The 27,854-nt window shown below is 49.1% G+C and overlaps 1 protein-coding gene across 1 annotated transcript in view; it reads right to left on the reverse strand.

The window, feature by feature from the left end:
• LOC129387477 (uncharacterized) overlaps nucleotides 1–25,659 on the reverse strand; it is a 41,412-nt gene extending 15,753 nt beyond the window's left edge. The window contains exons 1-4 of the mRNA XM_055076399.1: nucleotides 25,533–25,659; nucleotides 24,540–24,610; nucleotides 22,918–24,120; nucleotides 3,407–3,449 (exon numbers count right to left, since the gene is read on the reverse strand). Of these exons, the coding sequence (XP_054932374.1) occupies nucleotides 3,407–3,449; nucleotides 22,918–24,120; nucleotides 24,540–24,610; nucleotides 25,533–25,659 (1,444 nt within the window). The remainder of the gene's footprint in view (nucleotides 1–3,406; nucleotides 3,450–22,917; nucleotides 24,121–24,539; nucleotides 24,611–25,532) is intronic.
• Between the last annotated feature and the right edge of the window lie 2,195 nt (nucleotides 25,660–27,854).

Below are 27,854 nucleotides of genomic sequence, written 5' to 3' on the forward strand. Positions count from 1 at the left end.
TCTACGCGTATCTTAAAAAGCCGCATTGCAGACGGCCCGATTTTTCTTCCCGCTGGTGAGTTGGAGTATCCGGCACCACGCTGTTTCTAACCTTCGCAATTCCACTCCCATTTAACGCCGCCTACGTATATTTGGGCTCACGCTTTTTGTTTGAAGTGAAGAAGCTGCGGCACGAGCTGCCGCCTGGTGGGCCCGCTCGGTTGCTGCCGGATGACAAATCGGACAGGCGTCCGGGTCTAATTCCCGTTGTTCAGCTACACGTCCCGTTCTGGTACTGCCGGAGAACATTCAGCTTATTTAATTCGGCAGCTGGCCTCAGGTCCGCTTGATATGCTTGAATCACTATTGGACCAGTGATAAAAGACGGGGGAGGCTACGACAGGGCAAGACAAGACTACACTGTTTCACATAATGAACCAATACCCCCAACTTTAGTCATATTATACTGGTGTGTTCGCTGACACCACACGTTTCAGTAAATTATAGATGCAATTGATGATTTGTAGCAAGCTTTCGTCTTATTCTTCAGAATTTATGCAAGTAAACCGCCCGTATCATATTATTAAGGTTTAAGCATACTTAACTCTCATTGTTCTAATATGAAGTAATAAAACGATGGACACCGACCAACAGAAGTGCTAAAAAATGAATAAATCTAAAAGACGTTTCGGCTTCGCTACGGAAGCCTTGTTCACAATGGTCCATTGTGAACAAGGCTTCCGTAGCGGAGCCGGAACGTCTTTTAGATTGATTCATTTTTTAGCACTTCTAAAAAGTCCATCGTGAACAAGCCTTCCGTAGCGAAGCCGAAACGTCTTTTAGATTTATTCATTTTCGAGCACTTCCAAAAAAGTCCATTGTGAACAAGGCTTCCGTAGCGAAGCCGAAACGTCTTTTAGATTTATTCATTTTTTAGCACTTCCAAAAAAGTCCATTGTGAACAAGACTTCCGTAGCGAACCCGAAACGTCTTTTAGATTTACTCATTTTTTAGCACTTCTAAGTCCATTGTGAACAAGGCTTCCCTTCCGTAGCGAGGCCGAAACGTCTTTTAGATTTATTCATTTTCGAGCACTTCCAAAAAAGTCCATTGTGAACAAGGCTTCCGTAGCGAAGCCGAAACGTCTTTTAGATTTATTCATTTTTTAGCACTTCTAAGTCCATTGTGAACAAGGCTTCCGTAGCGAGGCCGAAACGTCTTTTAGATTTATTCATTTTTTAGCACTTCTGTTGGTCGGTGTCCATCGTTTTATTACTTCATGCTTCATCCCGACCAGACGGGCTTCCGTCGAACCCTCGATTTCATTGTTCTAATATAAATCGAGAAAGTGCTTCCAAAGTTTATCCGTGTAAATAGGTAAAATTTGCTTAATCGATGCCCAACATTATTGTAACTTGATTGTCCTGTAAGTTTGCGCTCGATTAATCATTACTGGCGTGGTTATTTTGATTAAGTATGATTAAATACTTCACCCATCGTAACCAGCTTTCTTGACTTAGGCGTGCTTGCCAAACGCTTCCTTAAACGTCGTGTACATATGAAGCAATGAATTAAAATAAAATATGAAGCTATAAAATGTAAGTTGGCTTGAAAGGTGTAGCCCTATAACGCAAGAATATTATAATCTGTTTTTATTCCAATCTCCTGACGTCAAATTTACGTAACCGCCAACGCAAATTTCGGACGGTCACGCGCAGCTTTGTTTGAACACCTCAAGCTAACGCGTTCCTCGTTTATAGGAGGTGACTTTTTTTTTTTCTCAAAGCGAATAAATAGCACGACCTACATCGAGCAGATTTTCTTATGGAATTGGCTGACAAGAGGCGAGGAGTAAGCTCAAGCGTAGAGGACTTCGATGGGGCCGAGCCAGCACAGTGAAAGTAGATAACCGGATGTGGAGGGTGGGGCCAGCGTCTGTGATGTGCCCGCTTCCCCTTAGCTTGCGGTGGGTGATAGAAAATCGCGGCGGTGTGCAACGGAACGTTAAAAATGCCGCCAGAACGAATCCTCGGCAAATAACGGTTGGTAAAGTGATGTTGTATACGCGCCGAAAGGGCTCGATAACGTTATACTGCCAAGGAAAAATGTTTATTGTACGCAAATAAACCCGTGCTCTTCGGCAGGTGTGAGTAGTCAGTGCTTGAGCGATCGGTGGCAGCCATCATCAATTCCTTTCGGAACGGGGCAGTCTGCGGCTATTCAGAAAAAACAAAAAAAAATTCGGCACATCAATGCGGCTTTGGCGCGAACACGTCTCTTTGACACGGTGAGTTTTCGCGGTATTCACGTCGAGTTTCACGTCGCGTGACAGACAGGTTAAGTGGGCGCAGCCCGAGAACGTTTCATCAATGGCAGAGTATTATGGCGAAAAAGGCGTCAAATAATAAATAATTACTTTTCTTTCGCTCGGTCTAATCGTGCATAATCAGTGTGCACACATCATATAAGATGGGGCGTTTTCGTGGTTTTCGTGACGTCGCGTGAGAAACAGGTAAAGTGGAGGCGGCCCGGAATTTTTCTGACCAATCGTGGAGTGGGCTGATTGCAGAATTGGAATATAAAAGTTTAGAATAGCCTTACGTTTTAGCACCCGTTGTTTGTGAATAAAATGGCGCGTTCAAAAGCATGTAATTTAATTTCCCAATGAAATATGATTACAATAGCAGGCCTTTCACAAATACTATACCTCCGCCAAGTTGATTAACCAAATGGAATAGGATATACCCATGTGTAGCCTTCCTCTCATTAGTGATGCTTCACATTGGTGGGATTTGCGTGCGTTCATAGGAAGACGTCCTTTAGTCAAACTTATTCCATTTTTTTTAATTACACTTTACCACCTCACTTCACTAGCAACACGCATATCTTTGCAGTCGATGCGTATAGCAGCAAATAACGAGAAGAATAAATAGAATAGGGACGACTCTTGAGTACAGGGACCAACTGTTAACCTACAACGAAATCACCAAGCACTATTACTTAGGGCGCACGCAATTCCCCCTGCCACATTCTAAATTAAATAGGCCACAGGCGGTTACATTGAGGCTTCTGCAGACACGAACGTACCCTAACCCGGTCATCATGAATAAAATTAATCCGGACTGCGGGTTTTCAGTCTATTGTAGTAAGTGTGGGGGTTTGCTCGATTTAGAACACATGCTTTGGCGCTGCTTGGCGTTGGCCGGTGATGGTTCTCAAGGTGAACAATGGTGGCAGCGGATGCTGCACAGTGAAGTGCTGGCGGACCAACTCAGGGCTGTCCAGAGGGCCCGTGTGACGGCAGAGGGGCTCGGCCTCTCTGTACCGACGTGGGAGCGGCCCGCATCAGTCCCAGACTTATCCCTCAGGACCTAAATAAAGTTTTTCATACCATACCATACGACGCTTGTTATAAGGAAGTACTTACTCGTGGCGTCAAAATCATATGGCGGTGCGTAAGTTTTATTGCTCTGAAAAAAAAGGAGAATACAGTAATGATCATCAATGAAGTGATAAGCACCGCGCCCGGCATTGTATAATAGTGCGCACTGAGCCAAACCCAACTGATTTTTTTTAGATAATGACGGCATTGCTGTGATCTGTAGCACCATCCTCTTCCTGCACTTGTGACGAACAAGTATTCGCTCCTGACCTCCTTCAGTTTTGGTGACTGTCTCTTAATTTATTAATTTACTTAACATACCTCTCTTCTTGTTTCATATTTATTTTATATCTATTTATCTGGCTCTCTCTCTCTCTCTCTCTCTACACACACACACATATATATATATATATATATATATATATATATATATATATATATATATAGTCTACATTAGGAGTAACAGAAGAAATTGAGAAACGTGCACTTGCGAAAGAATAATAACCCATGTAGAGAGAATGAAAAAACTAGAAAGAATAATAAAGCAGCTACACAATACGACGAAGAAACGTAATAAAACAAGCATAAAATCAAAGTAACGCAAGAGAAAAGCACACTCTTACAAACAACTAGTATCGCCTGCACTCTGTGTAAGGTCACCAGTGAAGAGACTACGACCTGACGTAACGACAGAATCCTTGTTCGACAGAACCCGTAACTTGTTCGCGAAAGCAGCCGGGTTATGGCTCCAATATTCTCCGGCATGATGGTCAGCCCATATTTCCGCGGCGTCGTATAGTGCACTGATAGCGATATCCACCACGAATCTTTCTTCAGAGCGCAGCTCTTAATAGACCGTTCCTACGGCGAGCGACGGCGTCGTCGGTGTAACCAAGCGAACGAGCGCCGCTAAGAATGAAAGCGAACGCGGAGCTCAGCGGTAGATGAAAGAAAGGCCATCGTGAAGAAAGGAGGAAAGAGCAGGAGGAAGGTGCAGTGGTGCCATGAGGACGAAAGTGGAGGAGGAGCGGAGGGGAGACGGCCTGCGCATGCGCTGAGTTGCCGGTGGCCAGGGCATCCGCAGTAGCGAGGGCGATCTCATCTGCACTTCCAAGGGCGGCCAGTGTGCCGTTAGGTGGGGAGAGTTACGCTCGTCCGCGGTGTCTGCTGCTGAGCTCAGTCCGCGGTACCGTCGTTCATGACGGGGATCACTGCTCCTGCAAGGGGCGATGGCGAGCGGCTACAATGGGACGCTCCCTTGGGTGTTGTCGCCGCTAACACTGGTGGCACGACTTCTCCGCGACGAAGGGCCGCTCTCGTCGTTGGTGGAACGAAAGCGTGAGAAGAAAACCGTAGTGCCGCGCAAGACGGGCTGTGCGCGACGATGGCTACGATACGGCGCCAGAGTAACGCGCGTCGCCTGTGCGGAAACAAAGCGCTGCATGAACGGAGGTCTGTCTGCGGTGGCTGCTGTAAATCGCACCAACGCGTCACCCACGTGCAGCCTCTCGCAATCACCCGATTAGCGTGGAAGATGCGCCACAATTCACTCCGTCTGGAACGTGCGGCACGAGGCATATTCTCCGCGCCAGCCAAGACATCGTGAAATGAAAAGATATAGAGCTGCGCTCCAATTTCGCATTAGGAAGTATCATAATCATAGGTGAGCTTTATATATACTTTTATCTCCCACGCAACCTCACGAAGACTTGTCCTCACTTCACTCGGGAAAGCTGCTCAGCATGCGAGTGACAGGTTTAGCTCATTTGTTTTTAGTTTGTACTTGTTAACTGTATTAAGAGAAGAACATGGCCTATCTGTTAGGGTATTCAGCTTAAAGCGGCATTAACGATGTTTGGATTTCCCCACACTATCCCGCAACATTTAAAGCGATTAGCATTCGTGTTTATAATCATGTACTCATTTTTATTATTGTGCCATGCAAAATAATCGTGTGGCATGGTGATAATTGTATGCGCCAGATGCGCTTCTCAAAAATGTATGTGTGCATTTATATACATGTACTATATATGCGTATAATGTGCGTATCGGTGTATTTGTTCACGTTTATTCGCTCTTGGTATTTCTTTTTTCCCCTTTTTTCCACTATTGGTATTGTAACAGTTTCTACGCTGCCTCTCACGCTCTTCCAGTAAGGCCCTATGTGGCTTTGGCAGGCCTGATAGTGCACTGATAGCGATATCCACCACCAATCTTTCTTCAGAGCGAAGCTCTGAAGAAAGATGTTTTCTAGAAATAATAAAAGAGTTCATAATTATCATTATTATTCTCCGCCTACTTAAGCCCCTTCGTGTTTATCTACCTACCCTCTCACGCCACTGTTCAATTTTAAAAATGTCCTTAACATTTTTTTCAGGCGCTAGCCGGAATTTAATCCGCGTCACACGGGTTCTTCAAGCACAGCAGGACGACGCTTTAGCGCTGCGTCCCGAATGCCCGCGGGAAGTGAAAGATTAATTATAAATGTTAAGCACGCACTGGCATGCCGCCCTTGTAATCTCGGAGGCCAAGCAAAAGCAGGGTGACTGCGCAGGCGCAGCGCTAGATGACGTAGCGGAAAGTCAGAACGGCTGAGATAATCTCATGGGCGACGGCAATGGAAAAGAAACCTGCTATGAGTAACTATTTAAGAGCAAAACAACGAAATCAGGAAAGAAACAATTTATGATAACTCACAGGGAAGCTCCTTGCTTTTGGAAGCGAGCTCAGGATGCCTTAGAACACGCACTTATAAAGCGAGATACAACAAGGAAGAAGAAGCATGTGCTTGCTGCGGCAAGCCTAGGGAAACGATGGAGCATGTTTTACTAGAATGTGAAAATATCTGCCCAGCGGTCGATTTGGGCACCTCTGGCTTCCTTGAAGCACTTGGGTTCAGCGAGAGCAGGGGGAAAGTAAACATGTCCGCTATAGAAATTAGTAAGAGGCGCCTGGAAGATTGGTGGAAGAAACGTAGGGAAACGACAAACGGAGGCGTACAAAAACAAAAGGTTCGCAATAGGGGTTCAGAAAGTTCGGTTATTGGAATTCATCGTGGGTATTTCTTTCTTTCTTTCGTTTTTTTTTTCTTTTTTAACATAGGTATGACATTAGGCAATATAATAACGAGAGATTGGTGGCGCAACCCACCACCAAGTTCCAAAGGGGACGCCCATAGCATCCATCCATCCGGGCTCCGGCTACAGCATAGAGTTTCCTACACAATTTTCCTACAAAATTTTCCTACAAAAAGATGACGCGTGTCGGGTGGTGGCATTAATGTGTGTCGCCATATTGCTTGGATGCTAATACTCTTAACGTCGACAGTCATAGTGAGATAAGTTTTCCCGGAATTTTTTAAATGTTCTATTTAAGAAAATTTGTGCGACATTCTGGCGAACGAACGGAACGCGCACAAGCTCGTACGAGCGCGTAGCCGCGGTGCAATGCAGCCAGCGCGGCCGCGATAAAGCAAAACTGCACAGGTTGCAGTAGCGCTGGTAACTCCTGAAGGCATGGTTTCCTGTCATCTACTACCTGGTTTGGGCTGGTCGGCGAGCACCGTGGCTACGGTGTCCTTGAATCAAAGATTTTTTTCTCAAAAGTGTTCCAGGAGCAGGGTCGTTGTCGCGATCGCAATGTTTTGTTTGCACCTTACTTGTAAGCAGCCGGTGGATTCCTCTACATGAGCCAAGTGAACAACATCTGCAGTCTACTGTTCTCCTACAAACGAAACACAATTGGCTGTGGCTAGAGGCATATCCAACGTCTCCCTCCAACTTTCTTTAAAGGTACGTTAGATGGATTTGGCAATGTTAAACTGACGTTTCTCGTTGGTTTCTCCATATTGCACGCTAGGGTAGGTCGGGCATAAGCACGCTGAACAGCTACATACACGTTTATTTCGAGTCAGCAATTATTCTGTGCGTGTCATGGTGCAGCGTGCCTATTTCGGCCCAGTCCACCCAAATCACCGCACTCATGCATTGGTGAAAGAACTGCCGCATCTCCTTCCATAGCGTTGATGCGCGCTTTCACAGCGAGAAAAACCCATTCCATTTTGTGCCCCTCGACATCATACTATGACAACATGTGATTAGCGCAAGCAAAGCAATGCCGCTGTCACCCTTCGCTACCGGCCCAAAAAATGATTGGTGGAAATCCGTTTGTCTTGCAGCATTTCGCAATTGCGATGATGTCGAAGTCGCAACTGGAATCCACAAACATAACGGAAGCGCTCACTAACGAAAGCAGGCAAACACAGCTCTTCTCCGTGCAGTAAGCTCCGTCTACCGCTGCTAAAGTTGTCTTTAGTATTCGTTCGCGAACAGACGCGAGTGGCCTTTCTCGCAACGCTTGCTTTGTCGCTCAAAGAAGTTCTTTCTTGACGCTATAGTTACGGCGTCGTATAAGACGTCATGGCGCTCTGCATACGTTTAAAAACATTTGCGGCCGTGTCAGTTGAACATACACACTTCTAATTTGATGCTGCTTCCTGCACTTAACTACCCGCCGCGGTTGCTTAGTGGTTATGCATGTTGCGTCATTCATTACGATCCCGCGGGTTAAAATCCCGGCCGCGGCCGCGGCTTTACGGTAGGGGCGAAATGCAAAAGCGCTCGTGTCCCGTGCATTGGGGACACGTTAAAGATCCCCTGGAGGTCAAACTTAATCCCGAGTCCCCCACTACGATGTGTCTCATTATGAACTCGTTTTGGCACGCAAAACCCTAGAATTAATTCATTCGGCTACCTACTGTAGTGAGCGCTGTATAGATAGGGTTCTGCGCAAACGTCATCCAGAATGCACGTACCGTAGCTCACTCCGATTGTAATTAGTGCCAACGCGGCTGAGTGCTCGCTTTTATGTCGAATCATGCAGTGGCTGCTTGTGTTCAATACGTTATAAAAAAACCAAGGGTGTAAGCACGGCAGAATAAACACGGACAAGGGAAGACAACACGAGCGCTGACTGCCAACTACTAGGGTTTATTGTGCGCATACACAAATATACGTATGAAGAATGGGTGGGGGGGTTGATAAGTAGTTGGCAACCAAAGCTTGTGTTGTGTTCCTCCCTTGTCCGTGTTTATTTTGTGCTGTTTACACCAATGAAGTCATACCAACTAGTTCGTATTCATGCCCTCTGAAGTTATAGAAACATTGTGGCAGAACTCATCGCACGGTGACTGTCGACGATAATGTGTTAGCATGGAGTCAATAGAGAGTTTTATCCCTTCTGGTATCACGGTAAACGCAAGCGGACTAGGCGTGTTACTGGATGGCGGAGACGCAAACCTGAACGGCCTGCACGATGCAGTCATCTGGTGGCACAGAGCTCAACTAGACAAACACAGACCTAATATTGCAGGAACCGGGTGTATTCTACTTCGTTGCTAGTGTAAATTCTCGGTGTAATCATGGTTAAGCTGACAATTTACATCAGCAGCAAATATACACGCGGTTGCTGCAATATTCACCGTGTTTGTCTGGTGTTGAGCTCTGCGCCATCAAGTGGCACCACCTGCCAAGCCGCTCTCGTTTACGCCTCCCGCCCATCCGGCAAAACGCCCATGGAGTCCGCCTGCGTTTACCGGAATACCGGACAAGCTAAAACTGTCTAATATAGAGACATAGCATAGTGCCACCGTCGAAACGAGGTATGTATGAGGCATGTACTGCAGAGGGACTCCTCTTTTGCGCTTCCCTACAAACACTCGGTGCCATCTAGGGCCGCGACGCGTGCGCGTGGCCTCCAAAATGCATGGTGCCTGAGAAGCGTGTCATGGAGCAACCGTGCTCCTCTCTCGCGTGTCCTTCTGGACACGCTGCGCCATCTAGCAGCACTGCCGTGAAGTACGCGCGTGGCCTACAAAACTAGAAGTGTGGCGCACCAATTCCGGCGAGAGTTAAGAGTTGTTTCCTTGCTTGCTGCACGCTAAGTGACACATATTCGGTGACCCGAGTTAACGAGAGGTTCATTGAGGAGCGGCGCATACGTAGTACATGAATAGCGCAGCTCGCTAAAGCGTCGACGCGGAAGGTGTTCGTTGAAAAGCGGCACATACCCAGTGCATTTGTGCCGCGACTTGCTAATTCGTTGGGTTGCTATCCTTGAACTCTTGTGACGTTGTTTGGATTCCACTCAGGATCGTAGGAATTTAAAGGATCTTATTCATCATTGTGGAGCGGCAGGTTGCCAGTGGTACATAGCTAGTCACAGTGCTAGTCAAGTTACTCGAGTTGGCATCCAAAACGTTCATTGAAGAACGCCACACACCTACTGGTGCACGCCCAGTAACCCAGTTGGCGAGACGCCCATTGAAAAGCGGCACCTACCAACTGCATTCGTGCCGCCGCCTGCTTATGCTTCGGGTAGCTGTCCTTGCGGAAACCTTGTGACGTTGGTTCGATTTGGCGCAGCATCGGAGAAATTCAAGTGATTTTATCTTATTCGACGTTGTAGAGCGTCACTTTGCCAGTGGCACATACCCAGTAACCAAACGTGGTGTCAAAGAGGTTCATTCAAGACTAGCACAGACCGAGTAGCACATACCCAGTACTCCAAGTCGGTGCCAAAGAGTTTCTTTGAGCAATTTCACGCCATACTACAACATTACAGACTACAGCGCAGGAAATATATCCCACCGCACGAATCTCTCTAGTGCGCCGTAGCCGTTTCATGGAGGCAGCTACACACAAACACCTTCCCGCAGCGCTCTCTATTTCGCGCCATGTAACCCACGCAACACCAGCTACAATGTCCACATGGCAATGCTCCGGCCACGTTCTACCGCACCACTTGGGTGTACCAGCTCGTGAGCGCTAACCCTACAATCCCACACCCCAGCACACAACAGTGGGAAGCCTCGTTGTCTAGCGCCAACTCCCGGGACCAGCTCGGCCTGGTAGTGAGAGCACGCTGGGCGGCCGCGGCTCATGGGGTCCTAGACTCCACCCACGCCCAGGACTTGTCGAAGGACCCTGCAATTCCCTTTTATTTTAATAAATGTTTTCTCTCTCTCTCTCTCTCTTGAGCAGCAGTACCTACCTGCAGTCTTGTGTATATGGTGATCCATGTCGGCCTAAAAGAGGTTCGTTGAAGAGCGGCACGTATGTAGACATACTAATTCCCACATACTCAGTGACCTAAATTGGTTCGATGGTTGGTTTCGAACTCTGTTACCTCAGTACAACAGCCCGATGTGCTGCCCATTCGCCCACAGACTACCCCGTGACCCACGTAGGCGGGAAAACGGTCAGATGCGAACATAGATTATACATAGATAGATACATAGATCGAAGAATGCATACACGCATACATAATCATACATACATACATACATACATACATACATACATACATACATACATACATACATACATACATACATACATACATACTGCGGACCAACACTTTGTTCTAAGCAGGCGGGGCGAAAGAAACACAGTCAATCGTAACAGCAACAACATTAACAACAACACCGAGAGTAGAATATATCAGAACGCTAATCACTAACCGTGTAATTCTCACGTTTTGCTGCGAAATGTCCCCATGCGAAAATCTCCCGTAGTAGCAAATTACAGTCTGTCACTGTTCTGGGAAAATAACTATATTTGTAGGAGTTATTTGTGCAAATACGGGTGCTAATGAATGGTCGTGTTTGCTACGCGTAATGGTAAACAGGGGATAATGCATCATCAGAGAATATTCCTATTCGTTGATGTCAAATGTACGTAACCGCCGACGCAAGCATCGGGCGGTGACCCGCAAGGCTGTTTGAACAGCCCAGTAAAACGCTTCCTTGATTTATAGAGCGTAGCCTTTGTTTGTTTTCAAATCAAATATCATTGCCTATATTGGCAAGTATTAATGCAATTCGCATTCCTGCGGTATTTCACTCACTTTCCGGGTTCTGACTGCCTGTCTCTCTGTCTATTTATCTATCAATAGGCCGTATAACGTAAAACTATTGCAATGTGTTTTTATTCCAATCTCCTGGCGTCAAATCTGCGTAACCACCGACGCAAGCATCGGGCGGTCAGCCGCAGGGTTGTCTGAACAAACCAATCAAATGCTCCCGTCGTTCATAGGAGGTCACTTTTGTTTGCTTGAAAAACGAATAACATTGCCTGCACTGAGCGGCTTTTCTTATCTAATTGGCTCACAAGAGGCTAGGAGCATGCTCAAGTGGAGAGGGAATCGATGGGGCCGAGGCACTGCACTGAATATCGATAACCGAATGAAGAGGGTGATGCCGGCGTCTGCGATTGGTCCGCTTTCTCTTGCTTAGCTTGCGGTGGCTCATCGACAATCGCGGCGGCATGCAACGGAAGCTTAAGAATGACGCTAAAACGGATCCTCAGCAAAGAAGAGTTGTCAGAACGAGGTTGTAAACGTGCCGAAAGTTCTCGAAAACGTTACGCGGCCACGCAAAAAGGTTTATTACACGCAAATGCGCACCGGTAGGGGCGAGTAGCCAGTGCCGGAGCGATCAGCGGCAGCCATCTTTTATTCCTTTCGGAACGGGGCAGTCTGCGGCTATTCAGAAGAAAATGCAGTTTTGTTCGGCATATTAATGCATCGTTAACGCGTACGCGTCACTTTGACGTGGTAAGTTGTTGCGGTTTTTCGACGTCGCGTTAGAGGCAGGTGAAATGGGTGCTGCCCGAAAACTTTTCACCAATAGTCGAGGGCTAATGGCAAAGAGGCGTCGAATCAGAAATAACTATTTTTGTTTTGTTCGGTGAAATTATGCATGATCAGTGTGTACACGTCATATCATATGGGGAGCTATCGTGGTTTTCGTGACGTCGCGTTGACAGACAGGTGAAGTGGGGGCGGTCCAAAAAGGTTTTTGACCAATCGCGGTGGGCTGATTGCAGAATTGGAATAGAAAAGTTTGGAATAGTCTTACGTTACAGCGCCCAATGTCTATAACAGTTATGCGCGGCCAGATTGGATCACTGGGTAGTTTGTGGTCGAATGGACAGCGCATCCGGCTGCTGTACCTGAGGGAACAGGGTCTGAAACCAACCGTCCGACTAACTTGGGTCACATTATCTACGTATCTACATTAGCTACATTATCTGCGTATCTATGCGCTGCTTACATTTAAAAAATATATATTATGGGGTTTGACGTGCCAAAACCACTTTCTGATTGAGGCACGCCGTAGTAGAGGATTTCGGAAAGTTGGACCCCCCCGGCGGGGGGGGGGGGGGGGGTGTTAACGTGCACCTAAATCTAAGTACACGGGACGGGTGTATCCGCATTTCGCCCCCATCGAAATGCTGCCGCCGTGGCCAGGATTCAATCCCGCGACCTCGTGCTTAGCAGCCCAGCACCACAGCCACTAAGTAACCACGGCGGTTGAATATCCGCTGCTCTTCAAGGAACCTATTTGACGCCGACGTGAGCCACTGGGGGTGCGGCACTGGGCACGTGACACGAGGTATGTACCGCCGTTCGATGAACCTACTTGGCGCCGACTTCGAGCACTGGGTATGCGCCAGTAGGCGAAGTCCGCCGCTATTCAATGAACTTCATTGACGTTAACTAGAGTCAGTATAGGTAGGTCCCACTGGCAATGTGCCGCTCCGTAACGACAAAATGATCCTTTAAATTTCTCCGATGCTCAGCGGAATTGAACCCTCGCTACGCGCGACCTTTGCGGAGGCGCCGGTAGTTGGCACAGCGTGTGCAGTTAAAGTAACGAGAGAAGTCCGGCTGCGTACACGTTCCGGCATTGTCAACATGGTGTGTCGCTAAGGTGCTTCACTGCTAATCGCATTAACGACGGCACTTATCGTGAGGTGGGCGACAGACGAGAGTCGAGGAACGCGTAGAAGTGGAGAGGCTTCCGGTGGGGCCCGAGCTATAGCGCATTGGAACTAGACAACCAGTTGATGACAGTGGTGCCGGCGTCTGCGATTCGTTCGCTTTCCTGTGCTTACTTAGCTGTGGTTGGCGGAATATTACAGCTTGCGTTCAACTGGGAGTTCAAAATGTCTCTGAAACGCACGGAGTTGGCCGAGCGATGTGTTATGCGTGCCGAAAAGGGCTCAGCAAATCTAATACTGGCAGGGAAAAATTTATTCCATCCCACCCGGCACCTCCGAGTAACCAGTGCCACAGTGATCGGCAGTTTTATAGTATTCTGAAAGGTACCGTCGCCGGACCTTGCATAAAAAAAAAATTGGCTTCGTTCGGCATATTAATGCACCTTTAGTACGATGATGTCACTTTGATGTAGTGAGTTTCCGCGGATTTGTAACGTCGCATTATATAAACAGGCGTAGTAGGTGCAGCCTGAAAGCTGTTCACCAATAGCGGATAAGTAATATCGAAAAAAGGGACTGAATCGGAAAGAATTTCGCTTTCTTTTGTTCAGCCTAATCATCCATAATCATTGTGTACAAGTCATAACAGATGCTAGAGCTTTCGCGGTTTTCATGACAGGCGAAGTAAAGGTGTCTAGAGAAATTTTGAACCAGTCGTGGAGAGCTAGTCGATGAAACGGAATAGAAGCAGACTGGAACATAATCACGTTATAGCCCGCCCATCGTTTATTCACCCATATGCATGGGCTGAACCATGAGCCGGTGGCGACGTACAGCGGCGCACGGAGTGGTGGAGGCCCAACTCGCAGACATCCTTCGCTCATGCAGCGCTTTGTTTCCATACAGACGACGCACGCTACTCTGGCGCCATCTCGTAGCCATTATCTCCGCAAAGCCCCTCGTGCGCGGCACTACGTTTTTCTCACGATTTCGCCATGCCCTCCTCCCCCGCTTTTCTTCTCGCGCTCTCTTCGCTCTCGCCGTCTTTCATCAGCCGCTGCGCTCAGCGTTCGCTCTTTCACCCTTTGCTGGGCTCGTTCGCTCAGTTACGTCGAAGACGCCGACGCTCGCCGCAGGAACTGGCGCCTCTGCGCTCTAAAAATCAGTTTACCGCAAGCGTCCCTCAAGCAGTACGGTGTGATCAAAACTGCAGCGCCATATACGTTATCTAACAGGATTTGCTGGTCTTAGCATTCATGCTAATGAGACATGGCGTCGCTACTGGCCAGCTCCCATTTCGTGGCTGAAACATGCGCTCTAAGGTGAATAATTAAAAAAAAAGCATGTCAGTGAACCACGCTCTGATTTAACTTTCCGTTAATGTTTTAGATTGAATATCGCTCATTGTTTCGATTTGTAACCCTTGCTAAGTTTTCTTCACATGCGGGATCACTTTTCTGTACAGCAGAATTTCTATAAACTGAAATCCCCTAAAAGAAAGAACAATATCATTGTGCATCTTACTGCGCATTAGCCGAAGGCAATGCAAACGAAAAATAACTAAAAGGCATTTTTCCAACCCCAGGTAAGCTTAACGAATATTATTACAGAAAATGAAACTCGTATATCTCAGCGGCATCGCTACGGTCACACTGTTTGCATTGCCTTTTAGGGCTTTCCCGTCAGTTCTCTACCTTAACCAAGGCGGCTTTTGCTACGAGAACTTTCTCGTACTTGCCCGCGGGCGTGGTGCGCAAATGTAAGTTGCGGGAGAGACCCATCTAGAGGCTTTTTCTTGAAATTTTTGCGAGATGTGGGCACTTTTTACTGAGGACCGTTGCTTATAATCTGTGTATGGCTATGCTGTACCAAAGACGACGCGCTTTGCTGTCCCGTGTAAGCACACTTTTGCCCAAACGGGATCGTAACGCCCGATACAGAGTCCATTACGGCGAAGCGGCAGTTTGTTTTTAGTGGTTGGCCCGTGCTACTGTGGCGCACGTAACATAAGGCTTGCCGCTTCGCAGCGCCTCTTCGGGGCTCTGTCAGTGCCGCGGTCGCCGGCGACGGGAACAGTACGTGCCACGTGAGCACGCTCTACGTCACGCCGCCCAGCCATGAACGAGAACTTAAGTATAACCTGCAGACGAATATTAAATGCGAAGTATTATTGCTTTGACTTGACCGAGCCAAAGTCAAACGCGAGGCTTTCAAAGACCGCAGAGTTTGTCGCCAATGCGTCCGCATCATAGCCGCTGTAGCGTGGGCGCATGCGCCATGGGACAGCTTGCTCGCCGCCGTTGGCTCGGCGCCTCTTTCCTCCACTCACCCGTACGGATGTGTGCGTCACAAATACGTGTAGCTCCACGGAGGAAGGAAACTAAGGAGAGGCCCTGACGTCACTCTTTGCGAAGCAAAAGTGAAGCCGGAATTTGGCGTTGCTCATGGCGATGCTCCGCCTTTTGGGCCACCCTCCTCTCTTGTTTACATCTTTCGCGAAACCACGCCGCGCTGCGCGTGGTGTCGCGCGCGGAGCGCGCGCGCTCGCGCAACATCTGGCAGAGCACAGTGCAGGTAACACAGCGCAACAAGACACGGTGACTAACGCAAACCCACCCACTCAGCGCCTTTGCCACGGCCCGAAACCTACCAGAGCAACACGTGTGAGCGCTCAAAACCATAACAACGCCGCCATTGTGGCCCAAAAGGCGTGGCCATACAAAAAAAAAAAAAAAAGAAGCAAAAAAATGAGAACCTACTACGTCATTTCCGCCACACTTTTCTCCTGCGCGCGGAGGGGGTAGGGCCTCTCCTTAGTTTCCTTCCTCCGTGTGTAGCTCGGTTGCGCATAGGCCTCTACACTAGCGGACGGACAACTTTCTGTGGCTGTGAAGTGAAAGCTACGGAGGCAAAGCGGGCACAAGTGAGAGCGCTTCTGAAGAGAGTCCCGCGTTTTAATCCACGTTGGTTTAAGCTCGCGAAGAGAAAACATAAACACTCTATTAGCAACAGTCAAGTAAGACAAAACACACTACTGAATGTTAAAGCTTACTTATTTTCCGGATGTTCCCTTATTCCGCGCCTAGGAAAACGCGAAACCGTCGCAGGTGGTAGCTGCCCCGATTCATCGTCTGTTCCGAGCAGCCAAAGGCACTGCCAAACGCTGTTGGATGTTGGACTACTTGGCGCGGTAACACATATGCGGAAGCTCCACCCCTGTAGCTTTCCCTTCATAGCCACAGAAAGTTGTCCGCGTGTATAGTAGCAGATACAACAGTGGTCCCTCGAAAGCATCAAGCGGAAGAGGAGCGTAATAGTGCTAAGGCTCAGCAGAGACGACCGGTACGCGATGCGTACCGATGCGGCAAAGCAGGAGGCGAAGCGACGGGCCGACAAGACACGCGCGGCCCTGGATCACGAGCAACAAGTGACGCACGGTCGAACACGAGCGACACGCCAAACGGGCAGTTGTTGAATAGGGCGCCGAGACGAAGCGGCGGTGATTGGAGGAACTCCATGCATTTGCGCGGCGCAGTCGCGTACTTTCAAAAGCGAGCGAGAATTGGTTGATGAAGGGAAAAAGAAGGGTTGACGCTATTTTCTGCAGCCCTAGCTGGAGCACGGCTTAGGGCCAGCAGGGTGGTGGGAAGTTAGTGAAAACAGAGGAGATAGGAGAGTAGGGCTTTCAAAAGCGCTTCGTCGAAGACGAATTTGGTGCGGCGTGTCGCGTCAGCGATCGCCTGTGGTTGTTCCGATCGGACGCCGTCGGGGTGTCGCGGACCACGCGTGCGGCGATCCCCGAACGAGCGCTTGCCCGGGATGACGTGTCGTTTCACGGCAGCGTTATCTCGTTGGCCTGTCGCTTCGCCTCCTGCCTCGCCGCTTCGGTACGCATCGCGCGTCGTTCACTTTCGAAAATGATTCGCATTGACTTGGATAAACATCGAGGGCAAGTTATGCCGTATATTTTTTTTTTTTCAATAAAACGAATTCGCAGTAACAACGTGTCGTTATTCATTGGTCTGCGACCGAAACACCCCGTAGTGAGATGGAGACAACGGCTCCAGAACCCTTGGCCGGCAAACCCGAACGTAAAGCCCCCCACCCTGTTCCCATTAGCGAAACAGAGGAGGAAGATTAATGCCATTTTCGGCTGGTCGCCTCTGAGCGCTCTGGAGCGCTCTCGCGAGCGCCGTTGTCTTCGGCTGGTTGAAAGAGGGCGCGCGCCCTGCGTTCGACTGGTTCTTCTCGATTGCTCTCCTCCATCTTCGAGCGCTCTGAGGCGCTCCGAGCCCTGTCGTCGGAGCAGTCGTCGAGACTGAAACGTCATCGCAGCGCCGCGTCGCTGCTGTTGGCGACGGCCCACCGTAACCTAGGCAACCTAGGCCACTCCATGCTGGCGTCTCGACGAACGCTCGTACCGCCGGCGCGTCCGCCGGTTTTCTCGGCAGCGCCGGGAGCTTTTGATAGGCGAAACATTGGACGTTGGCAGTAGTCACGTGGTTTCACATCTGCCATTTCCTCCTCCGAGAGCGAGTCACACGTTCGGCTTGAGCGCTTGTCCTCTACCTCTGAGCTCGGGGAACGCCGGATCTGCCCAACTCTGCTTCGGGGGATGGAGGCGACCAGCCGAAGATACCATTAGAAACCACTGAGGCAGAGGAGATGGGAGAGGGTGAGGCACCCCTCAAACCCCGAAAAGTCAGACTAGCCGCAAGGTTAGCAACGATAGACATGACTCTGGCGAAAATCATGGAGCTCATCACTAATCTAGATGCCAGAGTGGGTCAACTAGAAAGGCCCAAAGTTAAAGCAAAGGCAAACGCAGCGGCTGCATCGGCAGTCCACGGAGGCACAAACGGTAGCCCGAGCGCAGACTCTAGGGGTACGGGTAGTCAACCAATGGTATCATAATGGCTGCAAACGACAGCAATAAACATTAAAATGTGGCAGTGGAATTGCGCGAGTTTCCGAAGGCGCAAGGCACCCCTGCAGCAGCTCATTAGATCGGCCAAAGCCGCACGTTATTCTCTTACAAGAAACACTAGCTAAGGAGGAGTTAAACACTCTACCGGGTTACAGCTCCGAAACCTTGATCATTCCAGGAGGTCGGGGAATAGCGACTTTGGTTAGAAAGGGTACTTCCTATGAAACTCACGAGCTTCCCAAGTACAAGGTTGGTCTAGAAGCACAAATGATCGAACTCATCCTGAAGAACAAAAAAGCAGCTAACGTGTTCATAGCTAAAGTTGATAGCTCTCCGGCAGATAGGAAAAGGGATTTTAAAACCCTCTTGGGCCGCATTCCCAATAAGGCAGATACAGCCCTACTCGTAGTGGCTGGGCACTTCAACGCTCCCAACAAAGAATGGGGCTATGGTCACCAGAGCGTCAAGGGTACTAATTTCGCAACCTCAGCCAGCGAGTTAAAATTTGCTCTTATTACAGATGCTAGCTTCCCCACGAGAACTGGTACGTCCACTACCAGAGATACAAACCCAGATCTAACATTCCTTCGGGGAATTGAAGGCTCGTGGTACAATCTGCAGCGGATTTTAGGAAGTGATCATTACATAATTGAGGTCATCTTACAGACGCAACCACCACCACTAAAGAAATATGAGTACGTGGACTGGGATCTCTTTCGTAAGTTACGTAAGGAAGCCAGCATAGATGGCGAATCTTATGAGGAGCTTTTAGATCAACTAAAGGCAAGGATTAAGAAAGCTACTAAAGCAGTCTCAACAGAAATCGAAGTCCAATAAATGGACTCCAAGCTATTTCACATGCTGGAGGCGAAGAATTCCCTTCTAACCAGATGGAAGAATCAGAGACCTAATAGAAGACTTAGAGCCAAGATCTCCCAAGTCAATCGTGATATCGAAACCTACGTGGCTCAACTCTCACGTCAACAATGGGACGAAGCTTACTCAGAAACAGACGGCAGATTGCACAGAGGAGGCAAATGGAATCTATTGAAGAGCCTCCTTAACGACAAGCTCTCCAGAGGTACTACAAACTTCGCCATGACCAGACTCGTCAATAAGCAGGTAACTATAGGGCGGACAGCAAGAGAGGTCGCCAACGACCCCGCATACATGTACCTGTCACTTCAAAATGAATATGAGAACGAAGAAATAAGCGAACCTTATTCCGAAATATCGCAACCGGACTTGGACAGTGATCACACTGCAGCTGACATAAGGCACGTAGCCTTTGATTTAAATGGCAGATCTGCCCCGGGTCCAGATGGCATTACAAATAAGATTTTGCGAAACCTGGACGATGATGTCATAGACATAATCACGGTCAACATTAACAGTCACTGGAGATCCGGCATGGTCCCACCGGAATAGAGGGAGGCCAAGGTGGCGTTTATACCGAAACCCGGCAAACCAATAACAAAGGAGAACCTCAGGCCAATGTCACTTACATCTTGTATTGGCAAGGTAGCAGAACATGCTATTCATAACAGGATAGTAGAACACATAGAAAACTAGGAGCTTTTCAGGTACAATCTCATAGGTTTTCGGAAGGCATTATCCACACAGGACGCCATGCTCATGATCAAACGCGCTATTATTGACGACTCTAGCAGGGACGTAAAGGGCCTCCTTGGTCTGGATCCTATCAAAGCATTTGATATGGTGGCACATAAGGATATCCTACATGAAACCTCAGCCTTGAACCTGGGAAGCAATTTTTACAATTATATGAGGTCCTTTCTAGCTAATCGGACAGCTCGGGTCAAACTCGAGGTAGTCACTGGCGGTCTATACATTTAGGCAACAGCGGCACACCACAAGGTTTGGTATTGTCCCCACTCCTCTTTAACATTGCCATGCACAGGCTTTTGGGGGAATTGTCCAAAATCCCGAGCTTGGGGCACGTCATATACGCTGACGATATCACAGTGTGGGTCTCCAGGGGGTCACTCGCAGCACTAGAGCAGACACTACAGGCAGCCGTAGACACCACAGAATCCTTCCTGAAAGGCACCGGACTCAGGCTATCACCTAGTAAATCTGAGCTGCTGCTCTTTAGGCAGGAGAGACAGGATGTTAGGAACCATGCGCCTTTAGAAACTCTGCCAATTAAAATCACAGACAACACAGGGCGAGTCATACCCAGAGTAGACACAATTAAAATTCTGGGTTTTCTCATTGACGAAAGCAGCTGTAATGCTACGGCCCTAAACCGTCTTACAGGGCAGGCAAACAGTACTTTAAGGCTCCTGGGCACGGTCTCAAATCGAAATGCAGGCCTCGAGGAGGACAATCTCATCAGAGAATATCAGGCATTCTTCATAAGTCATGTCACGTACATTGCATCATACCTGGACTAGGGGAAAGGAGAGAAAGCTAAGCTAAACACACTTATAAGCTCCGGACTCAAAAGGGCTCTGGGACTCCCGCACGGAACGAGTACCGAACTCCTCAACAAGTTAGAACTTCATAACACTATATATGAGCTCATTGAGGCGCATTTGATGCCACAAATTGCAAGACTCTCCGACACTAAGCCAGGTTGCGAAATTCTAGATGAAGTCGGAATACTGCCTCGAGGAGGAGACGTCTCTAAGTTCAAAATACCCAAGGAGGTGGAGACACAATTACTTGTGGACCCCATACCTAGAAATATTCATCCTCTCCACAACAAGGGCAGAAGGAACGCCAGGGCCACATGCATTCTGGGTAAACTGCACCAACAACAAAACTCAGCTCTTTTTGTCGATGCAACTAGTTATGGATCGGGCAACCCCTACGGTGGTCGATTGCCGTGGTCGATGAGAACGGTAAATTAATAGGCGCGGCGTCACTAAGAACGAGCTCAATTCATGCCGCCGAAGAAGCAAGCTTAGCACTTGCAATTACAATAAGGAGAAGTTCCACGATTCTCTCCGATTCCCGTACAGCTATAAGGAACTAGTCACCCGGCTTTGTATCAATGGAAGCACACAAGTTACTTATACACATCCGTAATACTCATAATTACGAGCAACTGGATAGCTCACACCTAGTCTGGTTTCCGGCTTATCAAGGCCACTCGGTCAGCCCCAATGGTTCCAATCCTAACGAGCAAGCTCATTGTGCTGTGCGAGATCTCACATGCCGCTCATCAGATCAGGAACCGCTCCAGGATGACTGTGGCGTCTACAAAGACCCACTTAGTACTTTTCACGAGATCACCTTACACTCTAGGGACAGCAAGAGTCCCCCTCCCCACCCATCAGAAGGTCAACCGAGCTCAGGCAGTCACATTAAGAATGATTCAAACTAAATCTGATAACCACACCTGTTGTGCTTAACAGAATCGACCAGGATTCTCCCGCGGAATGTAAGAGTTGTGGACACACTCCGTGTCTATTTGATCATATGTTCTGGCTGTGCCCCAACCAAAGGGCTTCGGACCTCAACAGTGAGGAGGACTGCAGTCGGCGCATATCCAGCGAAGTCCTCCAAGATCAACTCCTGGCCGTCCGGAGAGCTCACGACATCGGGAAAGCCTTTGGCCTACCGGTGACTACGTGGGCGGAGCCACCGATTTAACCTGAGGGCATTTGCCCTCGGGCCCTAGTTTCTCTGGTCAAAAATAAAGTGCTTGCCATGCGATGCCTTTGGCAGGAACCCTACTTGCCAGGTCTGGTGGTGAACAGGAAAAAAAGCTACTGCAGAAGTCAAAGGGGGAAATCATATAACAATGCACGTTAAAAAAATAAAAGTCGATCAAACACGCGATTTAAACCGAGAACCTTCCAGTCAATAAGCGCAACGCTCTGACGCAGCGTCAAGAAACCGCGATGGACGGCGAGCTCATATCGGAGTAATTATCTGCTGTCGCGTAGTGAAGTTCGGCTAGGAAGAAACGGAGCAAAGCGCGTCCTCGTCCGTGTTATTGTGTAGTGCCTAGGGAAAAGCAGATTCCGCGAAGCGAAAGTCCCCAGATGTATCTCGCAACTCACGCATGCGCACGACGCTCGGGTAAACACAAGAACCAAGGTTTCTAGATTTTGCTGGGTTTTTTTTTGTTGATGTCTTGGTTATCTATATTGGCCGTGGCTTGCTGTGGTTTCTTTCCGTTGGCTATGTCGGTGAACTGCGAGTTTTCTCAGCGTTTGCGATGGTGGCACAGAAACGGTCACACAATGCGCTGATACTGAAGGCGAAGGCCAAAATTATCTTTGAATTCGAAAGTGGTTGCTTCACTTAAGTGGCTATATTTTATTTTATTTTGATAAATCACCTTTGCTTTCTCTTCGTAATTATGTTTTCTTGCGCTAACCCTTGTGCCACAGCTGCGTGCAAGTAGAAATTGTTGAAAGCAGCTTCGTAACCCGATCTGATACACCTTTCATCTGGTGTTCACAAATATACGTATCTGCCGCTTTCAAAAGAGTATCTTGTGTAAGCTTGAGCTCAATTTCTCTGTAGATGCCGTTATCCTGATAAACGAAATTCTTTTACCTTGTCCCTTGAGGTTCTGTTGATAGAGAGTCCACTAGATATGTGCGAAGCTTGTTTAATAACTATTTCAGTTACAAGTAAGTGCCTTGTCCTGTCGTTTCCCTGACTTTTCGCTGCGCCTCAAAAATTTCGCAAAATCAGATCACGGAACTTTTTTAATTTGCCACCTTCACACTGAGATTTGTCGTGTAATCGATGTCCGCATCTTCAGGTAATTCACCCGAACAGGCCGGATTGCCCCAATAGACTCTGTGCTATTAGAAGTTGTTCGAACTAAAAAGAATAAAGACGTTGGTGAAGCTGACACTTACGGCACTCGTCTCCGACAGTAGGGACGTCATTTCGAATGTGTCTTGCTTCGTCACAATGGCAGACCAGGTCACCTTCGCAGTGTCGTCCGAGGCAGGGGTCGACTCTCTGGCTTCAGGCCCTCCGCTGTCCGCTACGTGCTCAAGCGGCGTGAGTTTACTGAGCGATGACGCAGCGTTTTCTGAGGCAGTGGTCGGCCCGTTGACTTCTGGCTTTATGCTCTCCGCCACGTCTTCAAGCGGCGTGCTTTCAGCGAGCGATGACGCAGCGTTTTGTGAGGCAGTGGTCGGCCCGTTGACTTCTGGCTTCATGCTCTCCGCCACGTCTTCAAGCGGCGTGCTTTCAGCGAGCGATGACGCAGCGTTTTGTGAGGCAGTGGTCGGCCCGTTGACTTCTGGCTTCATGCTCTCCGCCACGTCTTCAAGCGGCGTGCTTTCAGCGAGCGATGACGCAGCGTCGGAACTAAGGTCTTCCCTTATCGTTTCGCAGTAGCACCGAGTTGCAGGAGCCTTGGCAGGACCGGCGCTCTTCGCGTCGTCGTCCGGGCGTTCCTCAAAGGAGATAACGTGACGCGGCGGATCGCGCTGACTCTCGTGACTGTGCGTTGCCGTCTCCAGCCGCGTCGAGATAGGATTTGCCACGTTCACGCCTTCCTTTTTGGGAAACGAGGACGCCGAGCCAGGCACGTGACTCGCCGCTCTTGGTATTGGCAGTGTGTCCGTGCTGGGAATTTTCCTCGCAATGTCAGCTAAGCCCGATGAAATTACATCGAATGCCCGTGACTTGAAGTTACCGTTTTCGCGGGGCAATCGCGAGCTAGATAACGGTTGCACGGTGCTTACACTTTGAGGTGCGACCGAAGTGCCAGCCGCAGCATGATTCGTCACGGCTTCCAGCGCCGGAGACGTAGTGCTAAGGTCTTGCGTTGTTGCCCCAGGGGATGTAAGATCCAAGTTCCGTGGCATCGCCTGCGACGCCGGGATCGTAGAACTTAAGCTCTGAGCCTTCCAGCTGTAGGTCACAGGAAATGAAAGTCTATTCGCCGGAGTTGTCGCATTGACGTCCCCATCCGAGAGTGCGCCGGAAACACTCGATGCCGTCGCGATTTTCGGCTGTAGTAGAATGGCGTTTGGTTGCTCTGCAGTTGGAGAGGCAGGCGTGGACGATGTGACGCTCGTGCTTGAATCAGGTGTACTCACATGTTCCTGCAGAAAACGTAGTTGCACACTGGATTACAAAATACGACAGCCGGCCTCTAAAGCAATTTAAATCCACAGCTAACAGGTTATGAATACCAGTCTTTAAAGACAGCTTGCGCTGACATTTGCTAGCCGGTGCGCAAAGTTAATTTTTGACTAATACTTTGAAGTAGCCTGCTCACTTCCACATAAACACAATGTTATGCGCATTTGGGAACAACTGCCCCAACACCACAAGCAAGAAAAGAAAACCTAACGAACAGACCGCCCTGATGGCATTCTCGGGAAGCATAAGAAGTGTGCGTTTTGGTGTAATAATTTTCATAATTGCTCTTACAACTTACTTCCTCTTCTTTATTATGTATATAGATTGCAAATAATCAAAATGACGCGCTCTTGAGCGACATCTCCAGCAACACGCGAACCGTGAGCAGGGCGAACGCCAGCGGGGAGAATCGGCGATGGAGGAGCATGTCATCGAGCTCAAAAAGAAGAGCTGCGCCAAAAGCGGAGTCGCACAGTCCAGGCGCGAGGCACCTAGACTGTGCTGGAACAGAGGTGTCTTTCGCGACAAGCACTTTACCAGCCCGAGCGTCGTGAGACTCGGAGTGGCAAAGCGTTGAAAATTTCACTGCGGCCCCTGAGCCGCCGTTACAGGAGGACAGCACGAACAGCATGATTCGCGTGAACATGAGGACAACACGATAAGCTCAACAACGTATAAACACGACCACTGGAGAAAAGCGCCGCACGCCTTTTTATATAGTGGCCGTTGTACAACAGTCCGCGAATCACCAAACGTGCAGGAATACACAGCCGCCAGTTTTATGCTCTGCGAGCTCGCAGTTGGAAGTAACACGTCAGACAAAGTACATTGTTGCTTGACAAAAAGAAACTCAATGGCAATTTAACGGTGAATGCTTTAACATTAAGAAGCCCTTCTTTGAGGCCATGCATCCATGATTTGAACCACTGCGTTCACAATATTGCAAAGTGTTATTCAGGAGCGCACTCGACGCACGTCCTACTGCCTCTTTGAGAAGCGACGTTTAACTGACTTTGGTGCCGAGCAGACCACTGTCCGTTGCACTGTATATATTGTGGGCATTGTGTTGTGCGCTTCCTCATCTGAATACTATCATCATCATGTGTGCGCCCTTTCTCTTCATCGCGCGTGTGGGCGCATCATCAGCGTGGACTCTGCCAAGGGTCCTTCGCTGTGTCTCTCGGTTCAATAAAGGTCGGCCCTTACTGCGGCATCACAAGTGGTGGAAGTGCTTCTTGGTCCCCCGTCCTCTGCACGCCTGGCCTACAGCCTAGAGCTTCTTGGAGTTCAGGTCGCCGCTTGTGCAGGACGAGCAGCCTGGCGCTTCTAACCTAATCATCCCGACACTGCAAGCCGCACCTTCTCTCATCACCTGTGGCCACCAGCGTGATCCTCGTCTGTCCGCTGATCTTCGCGGTGAAGACCTTGAGGATTGGCTTGACGATTACGAGCGCGTAAGCTCTGCTAATAGGTGAGATGATCTCCTCAAGCTCCGCCATGTCTCGTTCTATATGACGGATGTGCCGAAGACCTGGTTTTTTAACCATGGCATTGATATCTTCTGCTGTACCTACTTCAAGCAGCAGCTTCAACAAAGTTTTGGCACGCCGGCAGTTCGTTCCGCCCTTGAAAAAAAATTCTCGATGCACTCATACAAGTCTTCGATGAGTCCTTCACATCGTACATCGAAGATGTGCTTGCTCTCTGTCGCCGTGTCAACAATGTCATGGCTGAGTTGGACAGGGTACGTCACATTCTTAAAGATAATGTGAATACGGCGCTCAACGCGCTCGCCGTCAAGAATCTGACTTCCGTCGCTGACATGTTGATGTGCCATCGCCTGGACGCTCTCAAGTTTGTGCACTTGCAGCCGGACTGCGAACACCGTTCTACAGCAGACCCGGTCCTGCGTGTAAATATCTGGGAGATTATACGCGAGGAACTTCAACCGCTTGGCTTTTCATCTGCGTTGGTCCTTCCTCATCAGCCTTCTGGTGCAGCGTTGCGCGACGTCATCAAAGAGGGCTCGCGTCCATGGCCTGATGTGGACTCTCCTGCCCTTCATCTCCTACCAACGTACGCGCAGGTTGCTACCGCGCCTCCTACCAGTGCCCGTTCAATGGTTACTCTACCCACATACGCGCAGGTTGATGTCGCTTCTCCGGTCACTGTCCACTCAACGCCACTTGAGTCTTCATCGATCCATCTGACCGCACTATCTCCCAGAGCACCGAGTAGGGGACCTACTACCTGTCTTGCCGGCCGTCTCGTCCTGTCCGCTGGTACTGTGGTTATCGCGGCCATATATCACGTTTTTGCCGCAAGCGTCAACAACATGAGCGTCGCGGGTACGACACATCTGAACGCGATGCTTGTTCTGGTGGGGCCTCTTGTCAAAGCCGGCGTTACGCTTCCTCTTCGTGTCGTTCCACATCTCCGCCCGCAACGACTGAGGCACCGAAGGGTTACCGCAGCACCAGACGCCGCTCACTTTCGCCCTTCAACCGCTCCTCGTCACCGCTTCGGCCAGCCTCGTTCACGTCTGCCCGTCGCCCGGAAGACTAAGTACTGCAGTTTTTCGAGGAATAAACTGCATTCACCGACAGGACAACAATTCCTCCAGTGCGTCCTTGTAATATGATGTCTGCATTCGGTGAAGGTGTGCAAGCCGAAGCTTTGGTGGACACCGGTGTGGCTTAATCTGTTAAGCATGATGATTAGTGTAGGCGTCTCAGGAATGTTACATCGCCTTACGATGGACCCAATGCTGGTTGCGGCTCAAGGAAACACTATCTGCCCTTCCGCGTTTTCTATTGTGCGTGTAATAATAGACAGTATTATCCACCACATACAGTTTGCTGTGCTGTCGCCCTGCCCCCACCAGCTCATCTTAGGATCGGAATTTCTTGTCTGTGCTTCTACTGCTATATGCTGTGGGCAAAGTGCCGTACATATATGACCGACACCGACTATTCGCTTGGCGATGAACAGTACAAGCCACTTCGTCTGCTCGCTGTATAAGATACTGAGCCACCTCCAGGCTGTCAGCAAATTCTGACCATCACGACCCACGTTATCGACCATGGAGATGTGTTAGTGTTACTTTCTGCGCGTTGTTTTACAAAGGAGATGGCCGTTGTATCAGGCCTAGTAACATTTGTCAATGGTTCTGCGCTTCTCACCCCAAGAAGCACAACATCCGAGAAAATTCTCCTTTCTAAAGGCACAACTTTGGCTTACGCTGTTAATTCAGAGCCTCTCTCTGTCGTTCCCATTTAGGCTGCTCCCTCTGAAATCCCTCCTGCTGGGAATTCTCCCTGTACCTCCGCTCTTAACGCCACAGTTACTTGCTTTGTTCAAGAAGCATGAAAGTTCATTTAACGCCTATTCTTCGACATTGGAACAGACTTCCATCACATCGTATCGGATTCAGACAGACGGCAGATCCATCATGCGTCGCCGGCCGTATCGCCTGTCTCTAACCGAGCACAAACGTATTGAGGAAAACGTCCCCGACATGCTGAAATGTGAGATAATCTGCCCCTGTGCTAGTCCTTGGTGAACTCCGATCGTTTTGGTCTGAAATAAAGATGGCACCGTGCGATTTTGCTAGGATTACCGAGCGCTCAACATGACCACGCGCAAGCGTGACCTCGAATCCCTGCAAGGCGCCGAGCATTTCGCTAGTCTTAAT

Source organism: Dermacentor andersoni, chromosome 2, assembly GCF_023375885.2.
Source record: "Dermacentor andersoni chromosome 2, qqDerAnde1_hic_scaffold, whole genome shotgun sequence".
In the NCBI taxonomy this organism is placed as follows: Eukaryota; Metazoa; Arthropoda; class Arachnida; order Ixodida; family Ixodidae; genus Dermacentor; species Dermacentor andersoni.